The sequence below is a fragment of the Triturus cristatus genome, chromosome 12, assembly GCF_964204655.1.
Source record: "Triturus cristatus chromosome 12, aTriCri1.1, whole genome shotgun sequence".
In the NCBI taxonomy this organism is placed as follows: Eukaryota; Metazoa; Chordata; class Amphibia; order Caudata; family Salamandridae; genus Triturus; species Triturus cristatus.
The window spans coordinates 607,331,235-607,355,473 of record NC_140595.1 but is presented as its reverse complement, the minus strand read 5'-3'; the positions used below and the strand labels follow the sequence as shown (position 1 = coordinate 607,355,473).

The window sequence follows — 24,239 nt, the reverse complement described above, 5'->3', positions numbered from 1 at the left end:
GCATAGGCCTCCTAGTTAGCACGGACTTGGCTAGAGGTGAAAAGATCCTCCAGGCAGGTGCGAACTAGACCATCCAAGGCCTGTTTCTGTGCGGATGTAATGCGGGGAGTGTGGGATCGAGCAGAAGATGTGGTCTCTGGGTCATATTGAGCGGGAGGGGCAGTGGGATCGGGAGGCAGGGGTTGTGCATTTTCGGAGGGTACGTTTCCGCCGGCCGTGGGATAGGATGGGGAGGGACCTGATACGGTCGTGACAATGGATGGAGGAGAAGCTCCTCTTCATGGGGGTCTGCTTGCGCTAGTGGTGTATGACGCACAGGATACTGACCAGACACATTCAACCTGTGTGCTGTCTATGCACGCAAGATTGGATGCAACTTTTTCCTGCTGTAATTCTATTAATGTCTGTTTAGTGCTCTTTCGAGCCTTTCTGTAGCCTCGCCTGAGCCCTTCTCTCTTTATCCAGTATTGGGGTATCTTTCATAGATTCACATGCCTGAATCATTCCCCGTCGTCGGGATGGGAGTCACCGGTAAAGAACAAAGCAATGTCTTAGACATATAGAGTAACAGGCCCCAAAAAGCCTTAGCTTAGCAAGCTATCCACGTCCTTGTGTAAAAAGGACCAAAGTTTGGCCAGTAGCCAATCAGCTAGCACCACCCTCTAGAACCCTCCTGGAAGGAGCTCTAGTCCCTCAGATTTTCTACCGCACGTCGTGCTAAGGGAGTCTCCACTGAGCTTTGCTCATTGCTTCTAGATCTCCAGTGTTTTCTACTCACAACATTCTTGATTTTGTCATGGCTGATACTCCTAAGAAAGGACTATTCAGATCCTGTGCTTCCTGTGGGAAGAAGAGGCTTCACGTGGATGATCAGCATAAAGACTGTCTTTATTGTCTGTACCCCAGCCACAGCTCAAAAGACTGCAAGCTATGTCGTACCTTTTCATCTAAGACCCTGAAGGACCGAGAAGGGCGCCTTTTAATTTGGCTGCAAAGGCTGAAGGACAAGGACTCGGTAGTGTCCTCTGAGGAGAGTGAGAGTTCTATCATTTCTTCTCACTCCTCACGTAAAAGACCAAGGGCGTCATCTCCGGGCCCTTCGTCGCAGCCACCTCCTAAAGAAGACGCACAAAAGGTCTTCAGAGGTCCTGGCCTTGCCTCCGCCAGGAATTGCTTCTCCTCAGGATGTCCAAATTACCTTTAAAAAACCAGTTTCCACCCTGTTGCCGACGACAACCTAGACGACGGTGGCTTCACTGACAAAGATCTCCATCGACTGCAGTCTTTGTTACCTCGGCAACGATATCTACTGTCACATCCCAATCAATGACTACATCGACTACTCCATCGTTGACGTCAGGTAAAACTATCTCGTCGACGCTGAAAATCAGGAAGTCGTCGGCTAAGCCGCCGACTACCTCGTTGACGGCGGGTCCGTCGACAACCGCGCCATCATCGACGTCCACATCGATGAGAACACTGTCGACGAGACCGTCGTCGACAAAGAAACAACTTCTCTTCCTCACTGACGACGACACCATCGACTATGACCTCGTCGACGCTGTCTTAAATGTCTATTACACCGCCTACAATTCTACCATCGACTGGCCCGTCGACGGATATAGACTCAGACGCAAAGTACATATGTGCACTAACTCCGGCTCTTACATTGCCCAGTAGGGTCTCCACCTTGCTGCCTGCTCAACTTTTTGAGGAAGATTCAGAGAACGGCAGTATGTTCCCGGCTGCGACAAGCCCTTCACAGCTACATGTGAAATACCAAGATCTCAGACTATGAGGACATTGACCAGGAATATCAACAGGTTCCACCTCCAGAATACGTGCAGCCACCACCTTCCATGGTTTGCTTGCCTGCATCACTGGTCATGGATCTCCAATTCCTGATCTCGGACTACAAACAACGGTTTCTGACGCCGGCACCTCCCCCGATGCCAGTTGCGCCACCAACACCAAGGCCAAGACTACCTCCATTGGTACTGCAATCAGAGGCTGCTACAACGCCACTTCCTCCCACAACAGATGAGGAGCCTGAAGGAGAGCTTCAGGAGGTCCAATCTCACCATGACGAATGGGATGATTACATCCTTCCCTGCCCGACTTCTCCTGCCCCTACCACAGCCGACTCGCCTCCAGAGGATATTGGCGGCTTCCATAACCTCATAGAGAGCGGCCCAGCGCTTTCAAATTCCAATGCCCTCGCACCAACAAGACTGTTTCCTTTATGATTTTAAGGAACCCTTTAATAAGTCTGTACGGGCAATTCCACTTATAGACTACATTTGGGAACAAGGTATAAAAATTATGCAAAATCCTTCCTCAGTCCCTCCAGTGTTACAACGCTTCGACAAAAAATATAAAGCGCCAGACACTGCTCCGGCTTGTCTCACAGGCCATCCAAAGCCGGACTCTGTCATTATGCAGGCCGCACAGAGGAGGTCAAGCAACCCGGCTGCTCTATTGACAGCTCCACCAGATAAGGAGGGTAGGCGCTTAGAGAACATAGGCAAATGCTTTTCTTCAATGTCTGCCTTAACAGTGCGGGCCTCCAACGCCCTAGCACTTTTGGGGCGTTACAATCGTCCAATGTGGGCGGACATTGCGCCATACATGGCCGACTTACCAGAGGAGTCCAAAGAGAACGCAAAGAAGATCTTGCTAGAGGGGGAAAGATCCTGCCTCTGAAATCATAGACTGTGCAATGGATATTGCTTCGACCGGATTCCGACAACTAGCGGGTGCAGCAGTTCTCCGACGCCAGGCTTGGCTAAAGGCAACCTCCTTCAGACCGGAAGTCCAAACCAAAGTGCTGGACATGCCGTACAACGGCCAACTTCTTTTTGGCACCCATATTGATGAGGCATTACAGGGGATTAAGAAAGACACGGATACTGCCAGAGCGTTAGGTACCTTGCAATTTTGGAACCCTTCCTTTCGGGGTTCCAGGGGAAGAGGTCAATCTTCCAGTAGGGGAGAATTCAACAACGTTCTTCATTCTCTTCCTCCCAGCAATACCGTCCACAATATCAACAGCGACAGCACACCGCATACACTAAATCCTCCTTTCGTGGTAAAGGAGGAAGACAAAAGGGAGCTGCCCAACAGCAATGACTCTCAACTACGGCCGGTCTCAACCTTCTCGCCACCCTCCAAGATTGGCGGAAAAATTTCCCACTTTCTCCCAAACTGGCAAAGAATAACTACGGACCGTTGGGTCCTACAATTAGTACAATTCGGCCATTCTCTAGAATTCATACAAATCCCTCCTCAAACCCCTCCCCACCCAATGCTTCACAAAAACCTACGTCTGTTACTTTTGGAGGTGAAGGTTATGCTCCCAAAAGGAACTTTAGTGTCCCCCCCCCCCCCCCAAATCAAAGGGGAAAGGGGTTCTACTCCCGCTTCTTCCTCATCCGGAAAAAGGAGAAAAAATGGAGACCAATATTGGACTTAAGAAATCTAAACAAATATCTGAAACAGCAGTCGTTTCGTATGGTCACCATTCAGGAGGTATTAAATCTACTCAATGCGAACGACTACATGGTGTCGTTAGACCTGCAAGACTCCTACTTTCATATACCAATACATCGCAACCACAAATTCCTACGATTCATGGTGGCTGGCAGACATTACCAGTTTCACCAATTTCTAGTTCCAGTGGCGGCCTACCTACGCCATAATCGCAATCAGGTCTTCCCTTATCTAGACGACTGGCTTGTCAAATCTCCATCTCTACAGGGCGCATCCAGGTCTTCCAACGCTTGTCTGACGCTCTTTGATTCACTAGGACTAACTCTCAATCACGAAGTCCGTCCTTCAGCCATCTCAGCACATGAATTTTCTGGGCGCTACACTAGACACTGTACTGCGGAAAGCCCCATCGCAGGAACGCAAAGACAAGCTTCAGTCATTAGCTCTCTGGATAATGTCTGAAAAGACACTGTCAGTGCGTCTCTTCAAATCCCTTCTCGGGATGATGTCTTCTTGCATTCTATTGGTCCCGCATTGTCGTCTTCATATGCGACCCCTTCAAGAAGAACTGTCGGATCAGTGTACAGGGTCCTTCGTCATCCAGGTCACCCCTGTGATCAGGAAAGCTCTTCGATGGTGGGTGTATCCCCAGAACCTTTCAAAAGGCTTGCCTTTCTTGCTTCCTGCAGCACCTCACATAATCACCACGGATGCTTCCCTGGAGGGCTGGGGGGCTTTCCTTCAGGAACTTCAGATACGCGGGAAATGGTCCCCTTCTGAGAGGGCTCTTCATATCAATCTCCTAGAGCTACACGCAGTCTATCTGGCTCTGGTGGCCTTCATCCCAAGAATCAAACTCCATGGTGCTTGTCAGAACAGACAACACGACGACAATGCACTATTTGAACAAACGGGGAGGAACGCGCTCGCTGGCGCTCGCTGACACTCTCTCGCGAGTCACAAAAAATTTGGAGCTGGCTACTCAGTCACAACATCTCTCTTCGAGCAGATTATGTTCCAGGCGCCCACAACGTGTTGGCAGATTCCCTGAGCAGAAGGCAGACAACATGCCACGAGTGGGAACTGGACCAGCAAGTCCTCAGCAGCATCTTCGATCAATGGGGCACCCCTCTTCTGGACCTATTCGCCACCCAGAACGCCAAATGCTAACACTTTACAAGCTGGCATCCCCAACAAGGGTCTCTGGGGAATGCCTTTTCAATAGCATGGTGCTACGTCTTTGCGTACGCCTTTCCGCCGTTTCCCCTGATTCCCAGGGTGCTACGGAAGATGAAAGCGGAGCCCTGCACGCTGATATTGATAGCCCCAGCTTGGCCACGCCAGCACAGGTTCATGGAGCTTCACCTCCTCTCCCTAGAACCTCCAATCAAACTGAAGCCGTTTACATCTCTGCTAATGCTCCACAATCAACAGGTTCAGCATCCGGATCCGGCATCTCTCGTTATCTGCATGGCTCCTGAGTTCAGAGTTCCAGGGCTTAGACATTCCTCCGGATTGCAGACAAATCCTAGCTCTGGCTCGAGCGGATAGTACCAACAAAACATTCATTGAAATGGAAAAGATTCTGTATCTGGTGCAGAACAAACAGGTTACACCCTCTTTCTTCCACCCCGGAACAGATTTTACCGTACCTCCTGCACCTGGCAAAATCTGGTCTAGCTCATGCCTCCATCAAAGTACACCTAGCGGCAATATCTCGCTTTAGGAGATCCTCTACAGGTCCATCTTTGTGGTCTCATAGACTTATCAAACAATTCCTTAAAGGACTGTTTAGAACAATTCCTCCAGTAAAGCCTGTACCACCGGCTTGGCATCTTAACACGGTTTTGGCTCAGCTGATGAAGCACCCGTTCGAGCCAATCCACATAGCAGACCTTAAGTATGTATCCTGGAAGATTGCGCTCCTACTGGTCCTTACCTCGGCAAGACGAGTGGGAGAACTCCAGGCGTTCTCAATCCAAGACCCTTTCCTTCAGTTCAAACAGGACCGAGTCATTCTTCAAACAAATCTGAAGTTTATTCCTAAGGTTCCGACTCAGTTCCACCTCAATGAACCGATCATACTACGTTCATTCTTCCCGAATCCACAAACAGTGGCAGAAAGGACTCTTAATTCATTAGATGTTAAGCACTGCCTCAAGTTTTACATTGATAGAACTAAAACATTTCGAAAGTCTAATCAACTTTTTGTGGCGTACAGTAGGCCTAGAAAAGGGCTACCGATCACCAAACAGTATCTCCCGCTGGATTTCTTCAGCCATCACCTACTGTCACCAGCAGGCAGGATGTCCACTGCAATCAGCAGTTCGTGCCCATTCCACAAGGGCGATGTGTACTTCCATGGCACTGTTTGCAGGGGTGCCCATTGTGGACATTTGTAGAGCAGCCACGTGGAAGAAGCCGCATACATTCACCAAGCATTACTGCCTGGACACGGAGATCATGAAGGATGCTGCAGTGGGTCAAGCGGTACTCTGTCATCTATTTCAATAGAGGTGAGCCCTTTCCTTTTTCATCCCACCATCCTGGTCTCTTTACGCACATTTCGCACTGTAATGTTTACATTACCTGAGTCATGGTTCTCTGCTACTTTATCTTTCACATGGAGATGTTATTATCTAGTGACTGTATATTTACTGTACCTGTCAATGTGCTTATTGCTTACTACTCTGATTCAGGCATGTGAATCTATGAAAGATACCCCAATACTGGATAAGGAACGCGTTACCAGTAACTGCAGTTATCCAGTATTGGTATCTTTCATAGATTCACATGCAACCCACCCACCTCCCCTGGAAGGGCTCTCTTGGATCTCTGTGATGCAACTACTTGGCACTGTGCTTACGAAAATCTGAGGGACTAGAGCTCCTTCCAGGAGGGTTCTAGAGGGTGGTGCTAGCTGATTGGCTACTGGCCAAACTTTGGTCCTTTTTACATAAGGACGTGGATAGCTTGCTAAGCTAAGGCCTTTTGGGGCCTGTTACTCTATGTCTTCTAAGACATTGCTTTGTTATTTACCGGTGACTCCCATCCCGACGACTGGGAATGATTCAGGCATGTGAATCTATGAAAGATACCAATACTGGATAACCGCAGTTGCAGGTAAGTAACGCGTTCCTTCAGCTCCCTCCTTTTTCCGTTGGCCCAGGGCGTCAAGCATAGCTTGTTGCGACCTTCGTCTGAAGAGCTGTATTTCTACAGCCTCAATTTTGTGAGATTCAAAAGAACCATATATGGGCCACGGAGTCTCTTTATCCTTGGACGTGTATTTATGCCATAATGAATTATACATTATGGGAGAAATAACATATTTTATGTACATCTCCTTACTTGAGGTACCTTCCAGGGGAGCCGGCTGACTATCTACCAACACCCTCGATCGAGATCTACAACAATCAAACCATCGTGCAAATTTACTAAACGCGGACATATTTTTCTATGTTAAACGTCTCTACCAATTTCTAGTTCGGACAAAAGTCCACATTACCTGCCCAGTATCACTCTTTGCAAAGAGTGACTTCTTACCGAAGAAAACCAGCTAACCAAACAAATAACAAAGGTGTCGCTAACAGCGACCCTACCAGAATCCTTTCTCGTTCTCCAGGCGGTCTCTTTACTGCAAAGATCGTCCAAGTCTATCGGGGGCCCGAGTCAGGACCGGAGCCACTTGCAGGGGTCTTTTTGAATGTAGTGAAGGTCGGGTGGTGGCTACGAGGACGAGTCTTTTTCGCGTAGGCATCCCCCACCACCGTCCGTTCAACTTCCTCGTCAGGACCCCTCGACCGGGCAGCCATGTCGCTGATCGGGCCTCACGTTTGGTGGCAGTTGTGGATTTGGGGGTCTTTTGGGGGACCACCCAAAGGTGCAGGGTCCACCCTTCGTCCACGGGTCCGGGATACAAACTGAGACCAACACTGGAGCGCCGAGAGAAAGGATATTTATTACAATCATGAGATGGGGAGAGCATCGGCAACAGACACCCGCAGCTTGTCTGAGGAGGCAATCTCCTGAGTGCTTTGCTTCTGCACCTTCTATACCCTTCATCCCCACCCTATGCGTGCTAGGTGAACAATAAGACACCAATAATTTACAGACAAGCAATGGTCAGTTATGATACTATCAGCAGGTGGTGGCTGTTTGGCCCCTGCAGGGCATAGGTGAAAAAGGCATGATATGTCAAAGGTTAATCTGATAAGTTCACAGATGGTAGCGGTGAGGCCCCTGCAGGGTGTAGGCGAAAAGCATGTTTATACGGCAAGTCAAGCTCGATCAGATAAGTCCGCAGATGGTAGTTGGACCCCTGCAGGGCACAGGCGAGAAATGATTACACAACAAGCAGAGGTCAATCTGATAGGCCTGCAGATGGTAGCTGTTGGACGCCTGCAGGGCGTAGTGTGCAGGGTGAGGACGATAAACATCTGGAAAACTCCGTCCGACTGGTTGAGCATGGGCTGGTCAGTTTGTGGCAGGTCAAAGCACAAACAGGGTGTGAGCGTCCGTGCAGGAATGTGGGAGGTCAAAAGTGGAGCTCCAGAGTGATCGTGAAAGAAGGTCAGTCATGAAGGGTGTAGCACAAAATGGCGGAGTGAATGGCAAGATAACAGACCTACTTTTCCACACCTGCTACGCTGCAAAGTGGAAGCGTTTCACCCACTATTGCCTTGTACACCAAATTGGCCCTTTGGCAGCCAGTGTCCAGGTAATAGTCTATGACCTACACTCAAACCTGTGGGCCAGCATACACTTCCACAGTAGCTGCCTACCTTCAAAAGAGGTAACATGTGTCCCTTTTCAAGATCCTTGTTATCCAAGCTTTTATGAAGGGTTTGAAAGTCATTCCGCCACGGGTCCTCGAATCAACCCAGTGTGGAATTTCAACATTGTTTTCCCTAAACCTAAGAATCCTAGCCTTGAGCCAGTCTGTTCGTGCCACCTTCAATTCGTCTTGTGGTAGGTGGCCATTCCTGTCACAATCTCCTCTGACTGGTCAGCGAACTCCAGGCTTTAATGTTGGAAGAACCTTCTTTTCACCTTCACGGGACAGTGTTGTCCTACTAACCCTAAGTTCCTTTATAAGGTGGTCTTTCCTTCACCTTATCCAGTCCATAGAGCAGCCAGTCTTCTTTCCCCAACTCGACTCTGTTGCGGACCGGACTACTCTTACTCTAGATGTCAAGCGAGCTCTAATGCACTATATGCTGGAACAAAGGACTCCACAACTCTGTTGCCTTTTCAAAGCTCCACAAGGGGCTAGCTCTGTCAAAACATGGCATAACTGGGTGGATAGTGCAATGTAGCTAAAAGTTTTATTCAAAAACCTCTTTAGCTTTCCTAGGGAACATTCCCATGGCTGTCTGCAAAGCAGCCACCTGGTCTACACTACACACTTTCACAAAACATTATTGTGTAGATGTATTAGTATGCCAACAAACTAATGTGGGCCAGGCTGTACTGCATATACTTTTTCAGTCCTCTGTTACACCCTCAGGCTAGTCACTGCTTAGGAGGGCTGCTTTACAGTCTTTGCACAGCATGTGTATCTATAGCCACGCATTCCTCAAACGGAAAATGTTACTTACCGTCTAAGCACCTCTTAATGGCACGTAGTGCTGTTGATTCGCATGCCCCCCCACCCATCTTCCCCGACTCCTTTCGATGTTGCAGACTTTTCTTCTTTAATTTGGTCTGCATGGTTATCTCTTTTATTCTGTATCTCTATGCTCAATTTCCATCCTCCCCTGCTGTGGTAAAAACAAGCTAACCATGGAGGTGATGCCCATGCGTATTACAAGCAGTAGGTTGAGTCACTGCTCTTTGTGACTTGAGGAGACTTCTTGGAAGAAAAATAACCTGCACCCATCCAGGCCCAACACTAGATAGCAGGAGTATGCACAGCATGTGAATCTACAGTACTGCATGTCAGAATAGATGCTTTCATGGTAAATAACGTTTCTTCTACGGTACTTTATTTCTATCCATTGTCATAGGCTTGAAGGCTGTGGCCTCCCTTCCACATACTGCTGGCCTGATCGTCTAGAAGTTACTATGGTCGACTTCATCATTCTTTCCCCAGTAGTCCTTAGAAACGGGCATACTTGGCTTCTTATGAATATGCTGTCACTGATCATTCATTTTATCTCATATGTCCTTGTTGCTGTCGATTTTCCATGTAAACCCAATTATCCTGACCAACACTCGCAGGTTCTCAAGACTGGTGTTCATTTCACTCCAATATGGTTTCTCTATTTTGTTAGATGTGGTAACACCGTTAATGGCCTAGAACGTCTTGGAATATTTTACCATGTTAAGACCTATAATAAAAGATTTAGATCTGACTGTTTCTGGGGAAACAAGACCACTAAGTGAGATTGAATGACATTTTAGTGCACTTAAAAAAACAGTTTCACACATTTTCATTTTTATATATAGACTAGTTCTAGCTAAGAGGTGTGTTTTGAATTTGTCCAGGTCCGTGGGTTTCCGGGTTAGACCATAGTTAGGAAGCATCTATTGAAAATAACTGGCTTCAAGTTTTGTGATTCTTTGTGGCCATGAGCCTCTTGAAATGTGTAGTTAAGTTGCCTCGTTTGGTGGATGCTGCAAAATTGCTATATCTTTTGTCGTCCGTTTTTGTGCATGGGGCTCGAAGCTAGTGGGTGATTTTTTTTTTTTTATGCAAGTATGTCTGAGTTGGTGTGCTGCAGCATTAAGTTGGCTCTGAGCACATCACGTCTGACTTATGTAGTCCCAACAGGTAGGGTTCTTGTCTAGTGTCTGCCAGTTAATGTACAACCTATTCTTGAGCAATGGAGGGAGCTGGGATTATTACTCGCAGTGTATTTTTGGGCTGCTGTGGTCAGACCAATGCAGGCTTTCGGGTGGAACCTCTTATAGAAAAGGGGTAGGAGCTATTAACTGCCTGTTGGATTCAGAGAAGTGCTGAGTTCAAATCCCTTGACTCCAGCTGTCCCTCCGCACCCTCCCATGAGTACTTTCTATTCTAATTGTATAGTTCATGCCTGCAACGGTCCTTACACTCCTAAAGTATTGCGTTTGTCCACTGCCTCAAGTTTCTCCCCTGGTGCTCTAATCGGTAAGTCTTAAAACCCAACTTACACCATGGCCTAATCTGGTTCCTAGAGTAATCTTGGGCAATTTCCTTTTTTTTGGTATATTGGTAGCAGCCACCCTCCGAGGTCTTAGCATTAGCATGTACATCGAGTAGCTGCAGTCCAAGTAGGAACTATTATTTTGTTTGCCTGATCAAGATGCCACATTTGCTGCATATTGGCTTCTCTTGCACTAGCTGACGTAAATGTGATTTCAGAATTTGTTCTGAAACTGGTTAGTGTTGCTCGTCGATGGTACATACTGCAGAACTGAATAAATCTTTTTAAATTGGACTATGCAGCAAGGTTCTTGCCTGTTTGCTATGTGCAATTATATTTCTTCCTGAAAGCGTAATGATCTGTTAAACCCGTTTTTTGTCGCAGTACGTAGCAACTGTCCCAGAGAACGAGCAAGAGTTTGAAGTTCAAAGGCTCACAGTGAGTGATAACGATGAAGCTAACACTAAAACATCGAACGCAGTCTACAAAATTGTAAAAGGAAACGAGGGTGGATTTTTTCAGATCACAACTGATCCAGCAACCAACGATGGAATCTTGACAACGGCAAAGGTATTGATACTAAGGAAACAAACATCATTGATTGATGGAGAGAATGCTGATTAATTTGTAGACCTTCCAGTTAATAATAGTGTTGGGTTCTCCTACTGTATATACTTGTGGGTTGCATGCAGTGTAAAGAATATTCAATCTGCTCACACAGTTAGAGGACACTTAAAGGGATATTGGATTTGTGCACACTAACTGAATGAAGTCTGTGTTGTGAATAATTGGGGAATGTGTAACCAGTCGGCTGTTAATGACTTAAGACTGACTGTTTAAGTGCAAACGTGTGATTATTTCCTTTGCAACCAAGTTCGAGGTGAGCACACAGATGTGTTGAGAAATACGAGCTTAATCTCCTATGTAACAGTTGTGGTTTGAGATCCTTAGCTTTACACTGGATGATCTGCCTTTGTGCTGTTATGGGACACCTGCAATATGTTCAGTTAAATTTTGGTTTGAGAAAATTGATGTAGTGCGCATTGTTTGAGTGCATTTGGTTCTCCATCTGAATCTTACCTTGATAAAGTGATAGGTACTATCCTTGAAGTTAACCTGCTTCTTGGGAGTGCCCAAAAAATCTATCTGAAAATTATAGAATCCTACTTCTAAAAATGGAAATCGCTTGCATCTCTTTAAAGGGTAGGGGTTTGCATGTAAAGTTCAAGCTTGTATAATTATAGCTTGAAGGTAGTTTTTACCTATCCTTCGCAAAATGATAACGTTATTACTCAGCAAACTTGATTTGTTTTTGATGAACTGTAAAGTGCTTGGTTCTCCTAACAAATGTGTGCAAGACAGCGTGTTTTAAAAAAAAAAGAAATACATTTCTAAATAAATTTTATTTTAATGTATTTACGTTTGCAGTTGGGCATATCAACCAGGTCTGTAAATTTGTGGCTTGATTGTGGTATTCTGTGACACTATTCCACCTACTAATTCAGTTTCTGTTTAACATATTCAACTTTACATCATTGAACCCGTTTGTCGTTTTCCCTTGGTCCTTCACCTGTTACAACTTACTCCACCAGCTGTCATTTTGTGTTCTTCCCCCATCTCCAAGCTGTCCTGCAGAAGCAGGCCATATCATTTCATGCAAACCTTACCCCTTTGCAGGGACTGGATTTCGAGGGAAAGGAGCAGCATGTGCTCTTCATCACTGCAGAGAACGAGGTCCCCTTTGTTCCTGGTGTGCAGACATCCACTGCCACGGTCACTGTGAATGTACAGGATGCCAACGAGCCACCATTCTTTGATCCACCTATCATGAATGTTGAAGCCGCTGAAGACTTGAAATTGGGACAGAGGATAGCCACCGTTAGAGCGCAGGACCCAGACACAAAGCAGAACCAGAAAATTCGGTAAGAAGACCAAGAAGTAACTTTGATTCCTGGTGCTTTGGATTGTACAATAGAAACCTTCTGGGTATGTTTGTCTACTTTGGACAAGCCTTTGTCTTCTGGTTGTTGGTCAGGTATAATTATGATTCACTTCCTTCAGGAAAGAGTCGGTCTGGTTTGAAAGAGATCACCTTTAACCACTACATTTAAGGGAAGTTCTTTTCAGTGATAGCTTGTTGGTTCACATATTTAGCTGCTTACTCGGTAAGGAAAATGTTACCACTATATGAAGGTCGAAATATCAAGCTACAAAAGAACATAACCTCTATCTCATAGAGGTAGGTTGGTGTTGAGTTAATAGTAACTCTATACCCAAGTATGATTATTTAACTGCCCCTTTTTGAGTAGATTGACCATATCCAGATACGTTGGGCAGCCCAGGAGTGTCTAGTTTGTGGTTGCCGTGGTCCTCTCTGGGATTGACGGGGCGGTGTGTGGATACTGACCCCACTACCCCCTCTTCAGGCATTAGATTGGACTCTAGTTTGGAGGTCAGACAGTACGAAATACTGTATTAGATGGGGCAAACTGATAGATCCCCCTACGTTTTTACTCGTATTGGTTTGGGTCAGCATCTAGGTTTTTATTAATGAATGCTTCCATGCTCATTGCCTGATTTTTGATATTGCAAGAACAGATGACTAAATTAACTCCTACCTTTTCAGAATGTTTGGCCATAATGCAAAGCCTAAAACCGCAAAAACAATTAAACGTAACTATCGCCAAACTTTTTGTTAACATTTCCTACTATCCATCGTTTTTCTCTGGTATATATTGCAATGTATCTGTTTACACTTATACAATTGTACACAACCCATATGGAAGTCATGCAACTGCTTCTGTTCTTCCTGTGCACAATTGCTAAATATCTATGCACACCACCTGTAATTCTTCCCTATATGTAACTTGTGTAACTTCTATTCTGCCAACTATGTAAAGCGCTCTGATACCCCCCAAAACCAGAACACAAAGCCAAGCATGATAAATGCCTTGGCTCATTTTGTGGATAACACGGGCTGTCTCGATATGAAGAGTAATGCCTTCAATGGACAGTGGACTGTTGCTTCTCAATTACACATAAAACACATAGTGGACTGGACTGCATTTTGGTTACGACTATTTTAATGTCACAAATGCAGGCAGCCAGTCATTTAAGCAGTTATCTGTCAGATCACTCCCCCGATTTAAGTTTGGTATGGCCATGGTAGAAGTAGCGGCCGAATTCCCATTTGGAAAATTAATCCTGTGATACTCTGAGACCTCACTTGCCTTGCCAGTGCATGCACAACATCCCCTAGACTTAAAGGCTAAACTAACAAGAAGCTATAAAGGCTGTTTTAAGGCGGGGAATGGATATGCAAGGTATGCGGTTTAAGGAGGCAGATACAGATTGAGTTGCAGGAGGAGGACAAAGTAGTTTAGTTGCAAAAAACAACTTGCTTCCCCCTAAGTGAACGCAGAAGTAGTGTAGGTTAAAATGGTTGTAGGAGAAAGATGATAGGATTTATTCGCATTGAAAGAGTACAGGCCTCATTGTACATAAGACATGGGCGGATACAGGAGGACGCTTCGTGGGGGCCAAGGCCCAATGGGAGGGAAAGAACATTAACATCCTCTGTGTATTTACCGCCTGCTCTGGGTAAGCTGGCATTGGAGGAACTGGGGAGGAGGCCGACTAGACTCCGAGAGGGCACACTTATTATGGGGATTGATTACAACATGACCTTAGATGACACTGTAGATCGCCACCCACCGAAATCTAGGGAGAAATCGAATGACCTAATGGCTGACTTTGTACGGGCACTGGGTTTGATGGATGTAGGTTGCGCGCTCCACCCGACGGGAAAATTATTCATGTATTACTCTAGTGTTCACCGTAGCTTATCACTTGACTACTTCCTCACACACCTGCCATCTATAGGTAACATCACCCAGTATAAAGTTCTACCCAGGGGCATCTCGGACCATTCCCCGGTCTGGATGGAATATATGCATTGGGAACAAACAGCACGCACCACCATTGTCCTTAATCCATGGCTCCTACGCATACCAGATATCAGGACTCCGCACGCAAACAGAACTATTTTACTGAAAATGTGGGCTCTGATTCCACGCAAATAATCTAGGAAGCGTACAAAGTGGTTCTTAAGGGGCAAGCTGTGTCATTAAAGACTGGCTATATCACCAAGAAGCGCGAACTCTTGGCCCAGGTATAGTCCGACCTCCTTGAACTAGAGCGGGAGCATTCACAAGATCCCTCACTGGACAACTCAGACTCCTACTGAAGCAAGATGAATACAGGATAAAAACAAGGGAACAGATGGTGGCTAAACACAATGCCACCCAATGTAGACTCTGTGAACTTGGGGATAGGGCCGGCAGGACACTGGCGTGGCTGGAAAGGCGCGAGCAGGGGAATAGATGGGTACAAAAACTGACGACGCAGAGGTGAGGTAGTGTTTCATCTCTAAGACACAGCGGAGAAGTTCGCGGATTATTTTGAAACTGTGTACTCCCCATCCACATGCTACACGGTGGACTCGTCTGCTTCTCCTCGATAGCTGGGTGCCGAGCCTCTCGGATGTGGAACGAGAGACCCTGGAGGCCGACCTTTCGAACAATGAAATCAGCAAGGCCCTAGGGCAGATTAAGTCAGGTAAGGCAATGGGGCCTAACTGCATCCTGTTTTTGAAAGCCACGGCCTCGGATTGTGCCACACCGGAGAGCCATGTATGAAGAAAGTCTAGAGGGGGGTAGTTGACCAGTAGACCAGCAGACCAGCAACTAGCCACCGTCCTTTTCATCCATAAACTGGGTAAGCCACCAGATGAATGTGGCTCCTTTAGGCCAATTTCGCTGATTAACGTGGAGACATGGGTGTTGGCAAAGTCCTGGCAAATAGATTGGGGACCGCTATTACATCTTTGGTCCACCCAGACCAATCTGGCTTTATGCCAGGGAGAAATACGGCACTTAATATACGGTGTCTTCATAATGTGATGGATCGTAGGCAATATATTGAAGAGGATGCGGCGGTGCTCTCTCGGCGCTAACATGGCATTTGACTCTAGAGTGGCCATATCTGTTCGAGGTCCTGGGAAGGGTGGGACTGGGCCCCAAATTCATAGCCTGGGTAAGGCTTCTGTATACTAGGTTACTGGGACAGGTGAGTTAATGGTTTCACATCTAGGACGTTCGAGTTGCGGAGAGGCACTAGACGGGGGTGCCCGTTCTCCCCGCTGATATTCTCCCTAATGCTGGAGCCCCTCGCAGACTGGGTCCGTAGAGACGTGATACGTGGGTTGCGCTGGACAGAGGGAGTGGAAGATCGAATCTCCCTTTATACTCTTATACCTAGCGTCCCCATACAAATTGATCAGAGTAGTTCTAGACATATTTACGAACTTTGATAAATATTCGGTATACGTGATCAACTGGCGCAAGTCTGTCTTGTTTATGTTGAGGGGTGAAGCTCCCCGCCTGCCGGCAGAATGCGCTGTTGCAATCGCAACGGAGGGGTTTCGCTATTTGGGGATATTTGTCACGTCTGATCCGGCCTCTTTTTTACAGCTCCAACCTGGCCCCACCTTTTGGCTCGGTTACGAGTGGACGTGAAACACTGGAGGACACTGCCTTTGACGTTGGTGGGGAGGGCGGCACTTTTTAAAATGCTGGCCATTCTTCGTTTTTGCTATATACTGCAAAATTGCCCCCACAGGGTCCCAGATTCGTATTTTAAAGCATTTGAGGGGAAGATTTGCACACTGCTGTGGGGTGGCAGGGCCCCCAGAATAGCACAGCGAAAATTGACGAAAGGCTGATATGACGGGGGGCATAGCACTCCGACATACGTTACTACTGGGCGGCGCAATTGGTGACTGTCAACCATTGGATAAATCATCCCCTGGATGATCCAGCACATGCCCTTGATCGGTGCCAAACTGACCTCTCAGGATATCTGGGGGCCCTGTACACTACTGGTAGGAAACAGGAGGAAATTATTTGGCACTACCCAACATACATTGGAAATTTGGCGTACAGTTACTTCCAGGATGGGATGGACGGGCGTCTTCTCGAAGGCCATGCCATTGTGGGTTACCCGAAAGCTAGGTATGCTGTGCTATCAGCCTGGATTCTATAAATGGGTCCTCATCTGGATATCGGCGGTGAAGGACCTGGTTAAGAAGGGTGCAATACTCACCTTTCGTGACCTCCAGGACCATTATCATTTGGCACAAGGTGAAATGTACAGGTATCTACAGATCAGACATGCGATCCAGTCAGCGTTTCCATCTCAAAGATCTACCGGAATCGTCACCATTGGAGGATCGCTTACTAGAAGGGCCCCTCAGTTCGAATGCAATATCTCTAACTTATAAGAAGTTGAGCGATAATCTGCCGGACACCTTTTCGAAGCTCTGGGAGAGGTGGCAGGCTGACATTGGTCCCCTAGACGACGAGGACTGGCAGGCAGCACTTATGTCCCCCTCCCCCCCCCCCCCCCCCCCGAGAAGCGGCTATCACACAGATTCTGGCTGATTCAACTTTGGATACTCCATCGATCATACATTGCAGGGAAAGTTTTGGCGACAATAGGAGCCAGACCTGACGGTCGTTGTATTAAGGGATGTGGAGGGCAGGCTACATTTTACCGTACCTTATGGACTTACCCTTTGGGAGGGAGCTTCAGACCACCTGCGCAAAGCTTTGGGGAAGGACATAGTATTAACACCGCAACTGGGATTGTTGAACATATGGTGAGAGACTGATCTGACGGAGTTGAACAGCAATTCACCACACTGGCTTCACGCTGGTGAAACGAGCTGGCTAGAGGGTGGGGGGGTGGGGAGTGGCCCACCACTCGCAACTTAGTGGGCCAAAGAAATAGGCAGATGCATGTTGGCAGAAACTGAGGTGTTAAAGGCTAGGGGATGTCCCAAGAAATGGGATTCGAAATGGTCACATTGGAATAAATATCGTGGGGATCTATGTGTCGCCTGTTTTCGAAATGGAGATGCATAGGCAGGTGGGTTCTGCAGGAAATGTTTAATATGAACAAAGGAATTAAATGTCTGCTTGACTGTTTGGACGACATGTTCAAAATTATCAACAATCATGCATGTATGGCTATGACTGAAACCAATAAAGTTTAAAAAAAGAGTACAGGCAAATACTTCATAGGGAGGGGGACAAATCTGTTAAATTTCTAGTCTGATAATTGGAGAGAGGATTCAATACCTCCCAGTAGTAGCTCTGACATCAGCAGGCTATACAGTGACTACACAAGCAGGTATAAATAAACTCCTAAAGCAACACTTTGAACACCCACATAAAAACCTAGGTTTGGGGATCATGGCCTCTAAAGGTCAATCTAAAAGATAAAAGGACAATGGATGTGAGAGTAACTGGAAATAAAGCTACAGTTGGGTGAATTGAAGGAGACTGGACAGTCAATGGCAAAAGAAAAAGCATCTGGTAGACATGACTTTCCAGTAGAGCTCTTTCAAACATTTGCGCTGTCTGAGAAACAGGCTTTCACTGAGACCAGACAACTGGAAAGAATACCAGGAGAGAAGGTATAACTGTTATGATCTCAAAACCTGATCAGGGTTTTGGGGGCCCTTCAATTTATAGCCCCCTCATGGTAATCAATTTAGACACCCAAGATTCTAAAGGATTACTGAAGGTTGTAAGTACCTTGGTCATGAAGAGCAATGTGGGTGGGTTTCGGGTTGCCATGCATTACTGAACATCTGTAGGCTCATACATGTGATGCACTCTACGAGCCTATGTAGTGAGGAATCTTCACTGGTGACCCTAGGTATTGGAAAAGCCATTGTTACGCTAAACTGGGCTTACTTAAGGGCTGTGTTAAAATGAATGTGCTTGGGCCTATACTTTTTGGGTTTGCTAGTTATGTTGACTCCAATCCACCAAATCAGACTTGTGTGCTGATTTTGAAGAGGTGGTACCAGTCATGGATTTTCCTCGTTGGCTTTTTTTCCTTGTGGTAGAACCTCTAGCAATAAAAATTAGAAGCACACTCTGCAATGGGAGAGCGATACTACACTGGTGATGCATTAATATACCTGAAGCAGTCCAGAACATCGGTAGCCCCCTTATTAATTCAATAACCTCTTCAACATATCATGCCTGAGAGCATTTGTATTTTTCCCACTTGGAGCCTTGTCGAATATTTCCTTTATAAATCTACAGAATCTGACTAAATTAGAAAAGGGAAAATGTAGATACTTAAGAATGATGATAGCACATACCCACGAGAAACGATATAAGCAGAAGAATTTGAAAAGTTACTGTTTTGTCATACATTCTCGCTCCCTGTTATGGGTAGAGTTGCCATAGGGAAATTATCCTCCTACCATGCTACCTATATATGATTCAAAATAGTATGTGCTCACTGTCAACACAAACATCTATTGTGGGCCAGGAAGTGTAGTGCATCCTGGAGCATATTGAAACTTTATCATAAGGAAGGGGGCTGGGGTTTGCTGGTCCTTGGAATTGTACTACATAGGTGCTCACTTACAACATGTTATGCAGTGCTGTTTGTAAGAGAATGAGGAAAGAAGAATGATGGGAACTTATAAGGACAAGCTACTTCTGGGCCTACTCGTGAGGAGGTGGCATGCTGACTAGCTTCCTTTGTCATTGGGCATGTGCACAAAATATGGGAGACTCCTGTTCTAGAGAGACCTGGGATTATGGGCATTGCAGCCCTTTTGGAATGTAGCACAGGGCGTGCGAAAAATGCACTGGGGGAGGGGGGAGATGCAACCTGTTGGGAGACCTTTAGCCTACCAAGATATCTTTTCGGGAGGCATTGGGGACTTTAACACTCTGCCCAGTATAGCTCTTGCAATATACTAAATTAGCTAGATCAACTTGTGAGAAATGGTCAGACTTTCCAAATGCATATGATCTACCACTTATACCCATGAGTGAATATTACAACTGTCCAAATGAGACACAAATTGACATCCCAAGCCCAAAGGGCAACAAAAAAATATTGAAAGCTAGACGATTATTGGAAGAAGATTTGGGGTAAAAGCTAAGAGTCTGGGAATGGGATAGTGGAATGCACCTTGTTTAAAGGCATTTCCTCTAATACCCACCTTAACTTCCTGCATTACACATCTGACGCCACCAAAACTGAAAAATCTACCCTGTGAGGTCTTCAGCCTACCCTAGACACTTTAGACTGACCCCTCATGCATCTTACATGGAATTTCACAACAGGTAACGGTGGCATGAAGCCGTATAGAGATCTCCCCCCCCCCCCCCCCCCCCCTCCTCCCCAAGCAGTGCCAATGGAGAATTATTCTAAAATAAGAGGTAGGACACCATATACATTTGCATAACTGGGACTAGTTCTTGCAAAACTAATTTTTCTTACCTGGCTTTATCTTTGTGGCCCCACGAAGCACCTGCATTATGTTTCTGAATGTGCATTGGCAGGGGAGCCTCTTGAGGGTGAGCGTGACCAGTAGAGATGAAAATGCAGTAGATTATCTAAAAGGGGGGGGGGGGGAGGGCGCTGTATGCATTAATAGAGGACTGGGTGGGGGTTGGGGACATAGTAAACATGGCCTTCCCAGAAACCTGAAGATCTAGGTTAGGAGAGCAATGTACTAGGGTACAAACATGAGTAATCTGGCCTTGTATGCAAGAAGTAAACGACAAATGGTGTATATATACTAGAAGTCAGGAGGGTTAATTTCCCTTTTTCTTGACACACTTACAAAGCAACAGTGAGACTTGTAACTGCTATGGGCTGTGGACTATAATGCATGCTTGTTTTACTTTGTTACAGTAAGGATTAGTTACTTACCTGTAATCCTAGTTCTCATCCAGGGGTATACTCATCAGTCATAATCTATGAATAATCCCCCGCCCATGTGCGGGATCCCGGAGCATATAGAAAATGCATATATATGCTTATGTGAAAACATACATGCAGCCTAAACATGTTTCAAACATGGCAAAGCTGTAAATTACATGGGTTTGCATTGTAGTACCCCTAACCCATAAGGAAAAGGAAGCACCAAGCCAATTGTCGCACAACCATGCTTTATTGCCATAAAGCAAACCTGTAATTGCAGGCATTTGCCTGTAGGCTGCAGTAGAGTATCAAGAAACAAAGAAAACTGACACCTTGCCTTTAAGGCATTAGAGTAGGGGGACCGTGCCTTTAAGACCTGCAGGAGACCCCCTGCTCCCATGATGCACTACAGGTGGCAGTTGGGCCAGTTCTATTTGACGGTGCACTTGCACCTGAGTAGATCTGCAACAACAAGTTAATGAGAAAAAAATGCTCGTCGGGGAGGTGGGTGGGTCGCTTATGACTTTGAGTATACCCCTGGATGAGAACTAGGATTACAGGTAAGTAACTAATCCTTCTCATCTAGGGGATACTCATCAATAGTCATCTATGAATAGAGTAGCAACCCCATACCCAGTTTCGCGGACTAGCAGTATAGCATTTAGAACATGCATTAATATCACATTAGCATAGCAGTTATGCAAACACCTGGGCGTCGGCCTGTGCGTCTGAATCTAGGCAATAATGGCGCGTAAATGTATGTACTGAGCGCCATGTAGCCGCTTTGCAAATTTCAGACATGGGAACGTTGCGAAGGAGAGCTACAGTTGAAGCTTTCCCTCGAGTAGTGTGCTTTTGGTCTACCCTGCAAAACCTTGTGAGACAGTTGATAAGACAAGGCTATACATGAGACAATCCATCTAGAAATGGACCTCTTGGAGGCAGCCAGCCCGGTATTCGTGGGACCGTAATTGACAAAGCCTGTCGGACTTTCTATGCGACGGGGTCCTAGCAAGATAAAACTTCAATACCCTCCGGAGGTCAAGAGAATGTTAAGCTCTCCGGGGAGTGGTTGGCTGAGGAAAAAAGGTGGGCAGCGTGATCACCTGGTTAATGTGGAAGTCCGAAACCACCTTGGACAGGAAGCTCGGATGAGTACGCAGCACCACTGTATTAGCATGGAAAACAGTGTAAGGGTCCTTGCAGCAGAGGGCCTGAATTTCACTCACCCTGTGGGCAGAAGTGATGGCTACTAAGAAGGCAGCCTTCCAGGTCAGATGCTGCAAGGAGGCCTTGTGAATCGGTTCAAAAGGGGCTCCCATCAACTTGGAGAGAACAATGTTGAGTTCCCAGGAAGGGGAAGGAGACCTCACTGATGGAAATACTTTCTTAAGCCCTTCTAAGAAATCTTTGACTACCGGCATCTGGAAGAATGAGACCTGGGTAGGAGATTTCTATAAGCTGTGATAGCAGCTAAGTGGACTCTGATGGAAGCATACTTCAACCCAGACTTTGCCAAGTACAACAAGTAGGGGAGAATAACCTGTTCTTGACCCCGGATAGGATCAAGGGTGTTTTGCAGCGTGAATCTTTCTGGATTCACTATGCTGTGCATTATTCCGCGATCTTGTGGTTGGGTCCGGATTCGTAGTCTTTTCTTTGTTTTTTTTTTTTTTTTTTTCGTAGCCCAGGTGGGCGTCTACGTACACCATTTGGTGCACCTCCCGTGACGTCGTCGTGCTTCCTGCGGAAGTCCCACCTTTGGGGCGCCATCTTCAGATTCTTTTTTCCGCCGTTGGGTCTGGATCGTCATCGGGAAGCTCCAGAATTACACTCGAAGGAAGAAAAGCGAGTTTCGTCGATAGAAACACGAAGATATCAGGAAAGGAAAAGATTTCATCAGGAGCGCGAAGAAAGGAGGACCAGCGCCCTTTTCTTCGACGGCCTTGGAGAATGCACGCTCAGACCCTGAGCGCAATGGACAAGACGCCATTCAAGTTCTGCCCAAACTGCCACCACAAGTTCGCGCAGAGAGACCAGCATCCGGTCTGCAACCTCTGCCTACCGGTCGATCACCAGAGTATCGACCAACGCCTGCTCAGCCTTCGCGCCGAAGACACTCAGGGTGAGAGAGCGGCAGAGAAGGGCCAACGCCAGCATGGACGGCAAGGGGAAGCCCCCGACGCTCTACGCTCTGGGCCTCTCCTCAGACGACGAGGACAACGTCGCCGAGACAGCCGAAAACTTCACGGTCGTAGAGACCGACGAGAAAAAAGAAGACTAGGTAAGAGAATCGTCGAGCGCAAAACAAAAAGTACCTCGACAACACGAGGGTGACTCGAGGAAAATCTGAGTCAAAGTCCACGAAGGGAGCCCCGGCGCCGAAAACTTCGACGTCCAAAGGGGGAACCACGGACAAGAGGCCGAGCGGATCCTTAGATAAGGACTCCCCGGTGCCGAAAGACGCCGAAAGGCAAGGGTCGTCGAAATCATCCCATGAAACGGGCCGATCGACGCAGAAAGAACGTTCGACGTCGACGCAAGGTTCATCGAAAAGACCCGCGGTCGACGCCGAAAGCATCTCCGAGATGGAGAAGAAGAGGCGGCTCGAGGCCGAAATGGAGAACATCCTTCAAAGAAAGGAGTTCGACGCCAGAATGAAGGAATTCAAGATTCCAACGGTTCCATCAGCGGACGTCGAGGAGGTCGAAGACGAGTTCGATGCCGAAGGGCTGACAAGGGAACTCTAAGAGGAAGAGCCCTATTATGAGGGAGAAGCCGAGGAAGAAGACCAACGGTCGTTCTACGAATCGGCGGCATCTACCAGCAACGACGTCGAATGGCACGATCTCGACACCGAAAACCCGGAGGAGCCCGTGGACACGTACCCTTCGAGGCCTTCGCCACCCGACGACATCGGGGTCTACAATATGGTGGTCAGGAGCGCAGCAATGGCCTTCGGCGTCAAACTCGACTAGGAGAAGCCGATTTTCTCGTCGAGACACTGCTCCCCATCCAGACAAGGAGCCAGTTCCTCCCCATGCTACAAAGCGTGATGAATCAGGGGAGAGAAGCCTTCAAGGAACCTGCAACCTGCCGGTCGATCACGCCCAGGACAGAGAAGAAATATAAGCACTCCTCCCTGGACCCCCCCTTACATCAAGGGTAGCGTGACCGCGGACTCCATCATAGCCTCCACGGCCAGGAGAAGGGCCAACGTACCAGCAACTTCGGGCCCACCCCCGGATAAGGAGAGCAGGAGGATTGACCTCACAGGAAGAAAGGTCGAGAGGAACGCCGCAATGCACTGGCGCATGGCGAATTCAAATGCACTCCTCAATAGACACCAGTACCAGCACTGGGATGAGATGGGGGAGTTAGTCAAGCACCTCCCAGAAGAATTCCGGCAGAGAGCCTCTCACCTGATAGATGAAGGCAAAAACATCGCCAACTCCTGTATAAAGACGGCGTTGGATGGGGCAGAGACTTCAGCAAGACTCATGGCCATAGGGGTCACAGAGAGGAGGCATGCATGGCTAAGAATCTCGGGATTCAAACCGGAAGTGCAGAACAACATCCTTGGCACCCCCTTCAATGGAGACACTGTTCGGAGCAACAGTGGACGACAAGCTCACCCAGCTGAAAAAAGAAAACGAGACTGCGAGGTCCATGGGGGCCCTACAGCTGAGGGGAATGAGGCGAGGAAATCCCTCGAAGACCCTACGGTAGGGGAGGAAGCCAGCAGGGGACGTCGCACCAGGCGTTCCAACAAGGTCAGCAGGGTGAAGGTCACGGACAAGGTCAACAGAAGCAAAACTG

At 47.2% G+C, this 24,239-nt stretch overlaps 1 protein-coding gene across 1 annotated transcript in view; it reads left to right on the top strand.

The window, feature by feature from the left end:
• LOC146776372 (B-cadherin-like) overlaps positions 1-24,239 on the top strand; it is a 234,340-nt gene that overhangs the window by 166,148 nt on the left and 43,953 nt on the right. Inside the window, exons 19-20 of the mRNA XM_085639278.1 lie at positions 11,004-11,189; positions 12,297-12,541. Of these exons, the coding sequence (XP_085495404.1) occupies positions 11,004-11,189; positions 12,297-12,541 (431 nt within the window). The remainder of the gene's footprint in view (positions 1-11,003; positions 11,190-12,296; positions 12,542-24,239) is intronic.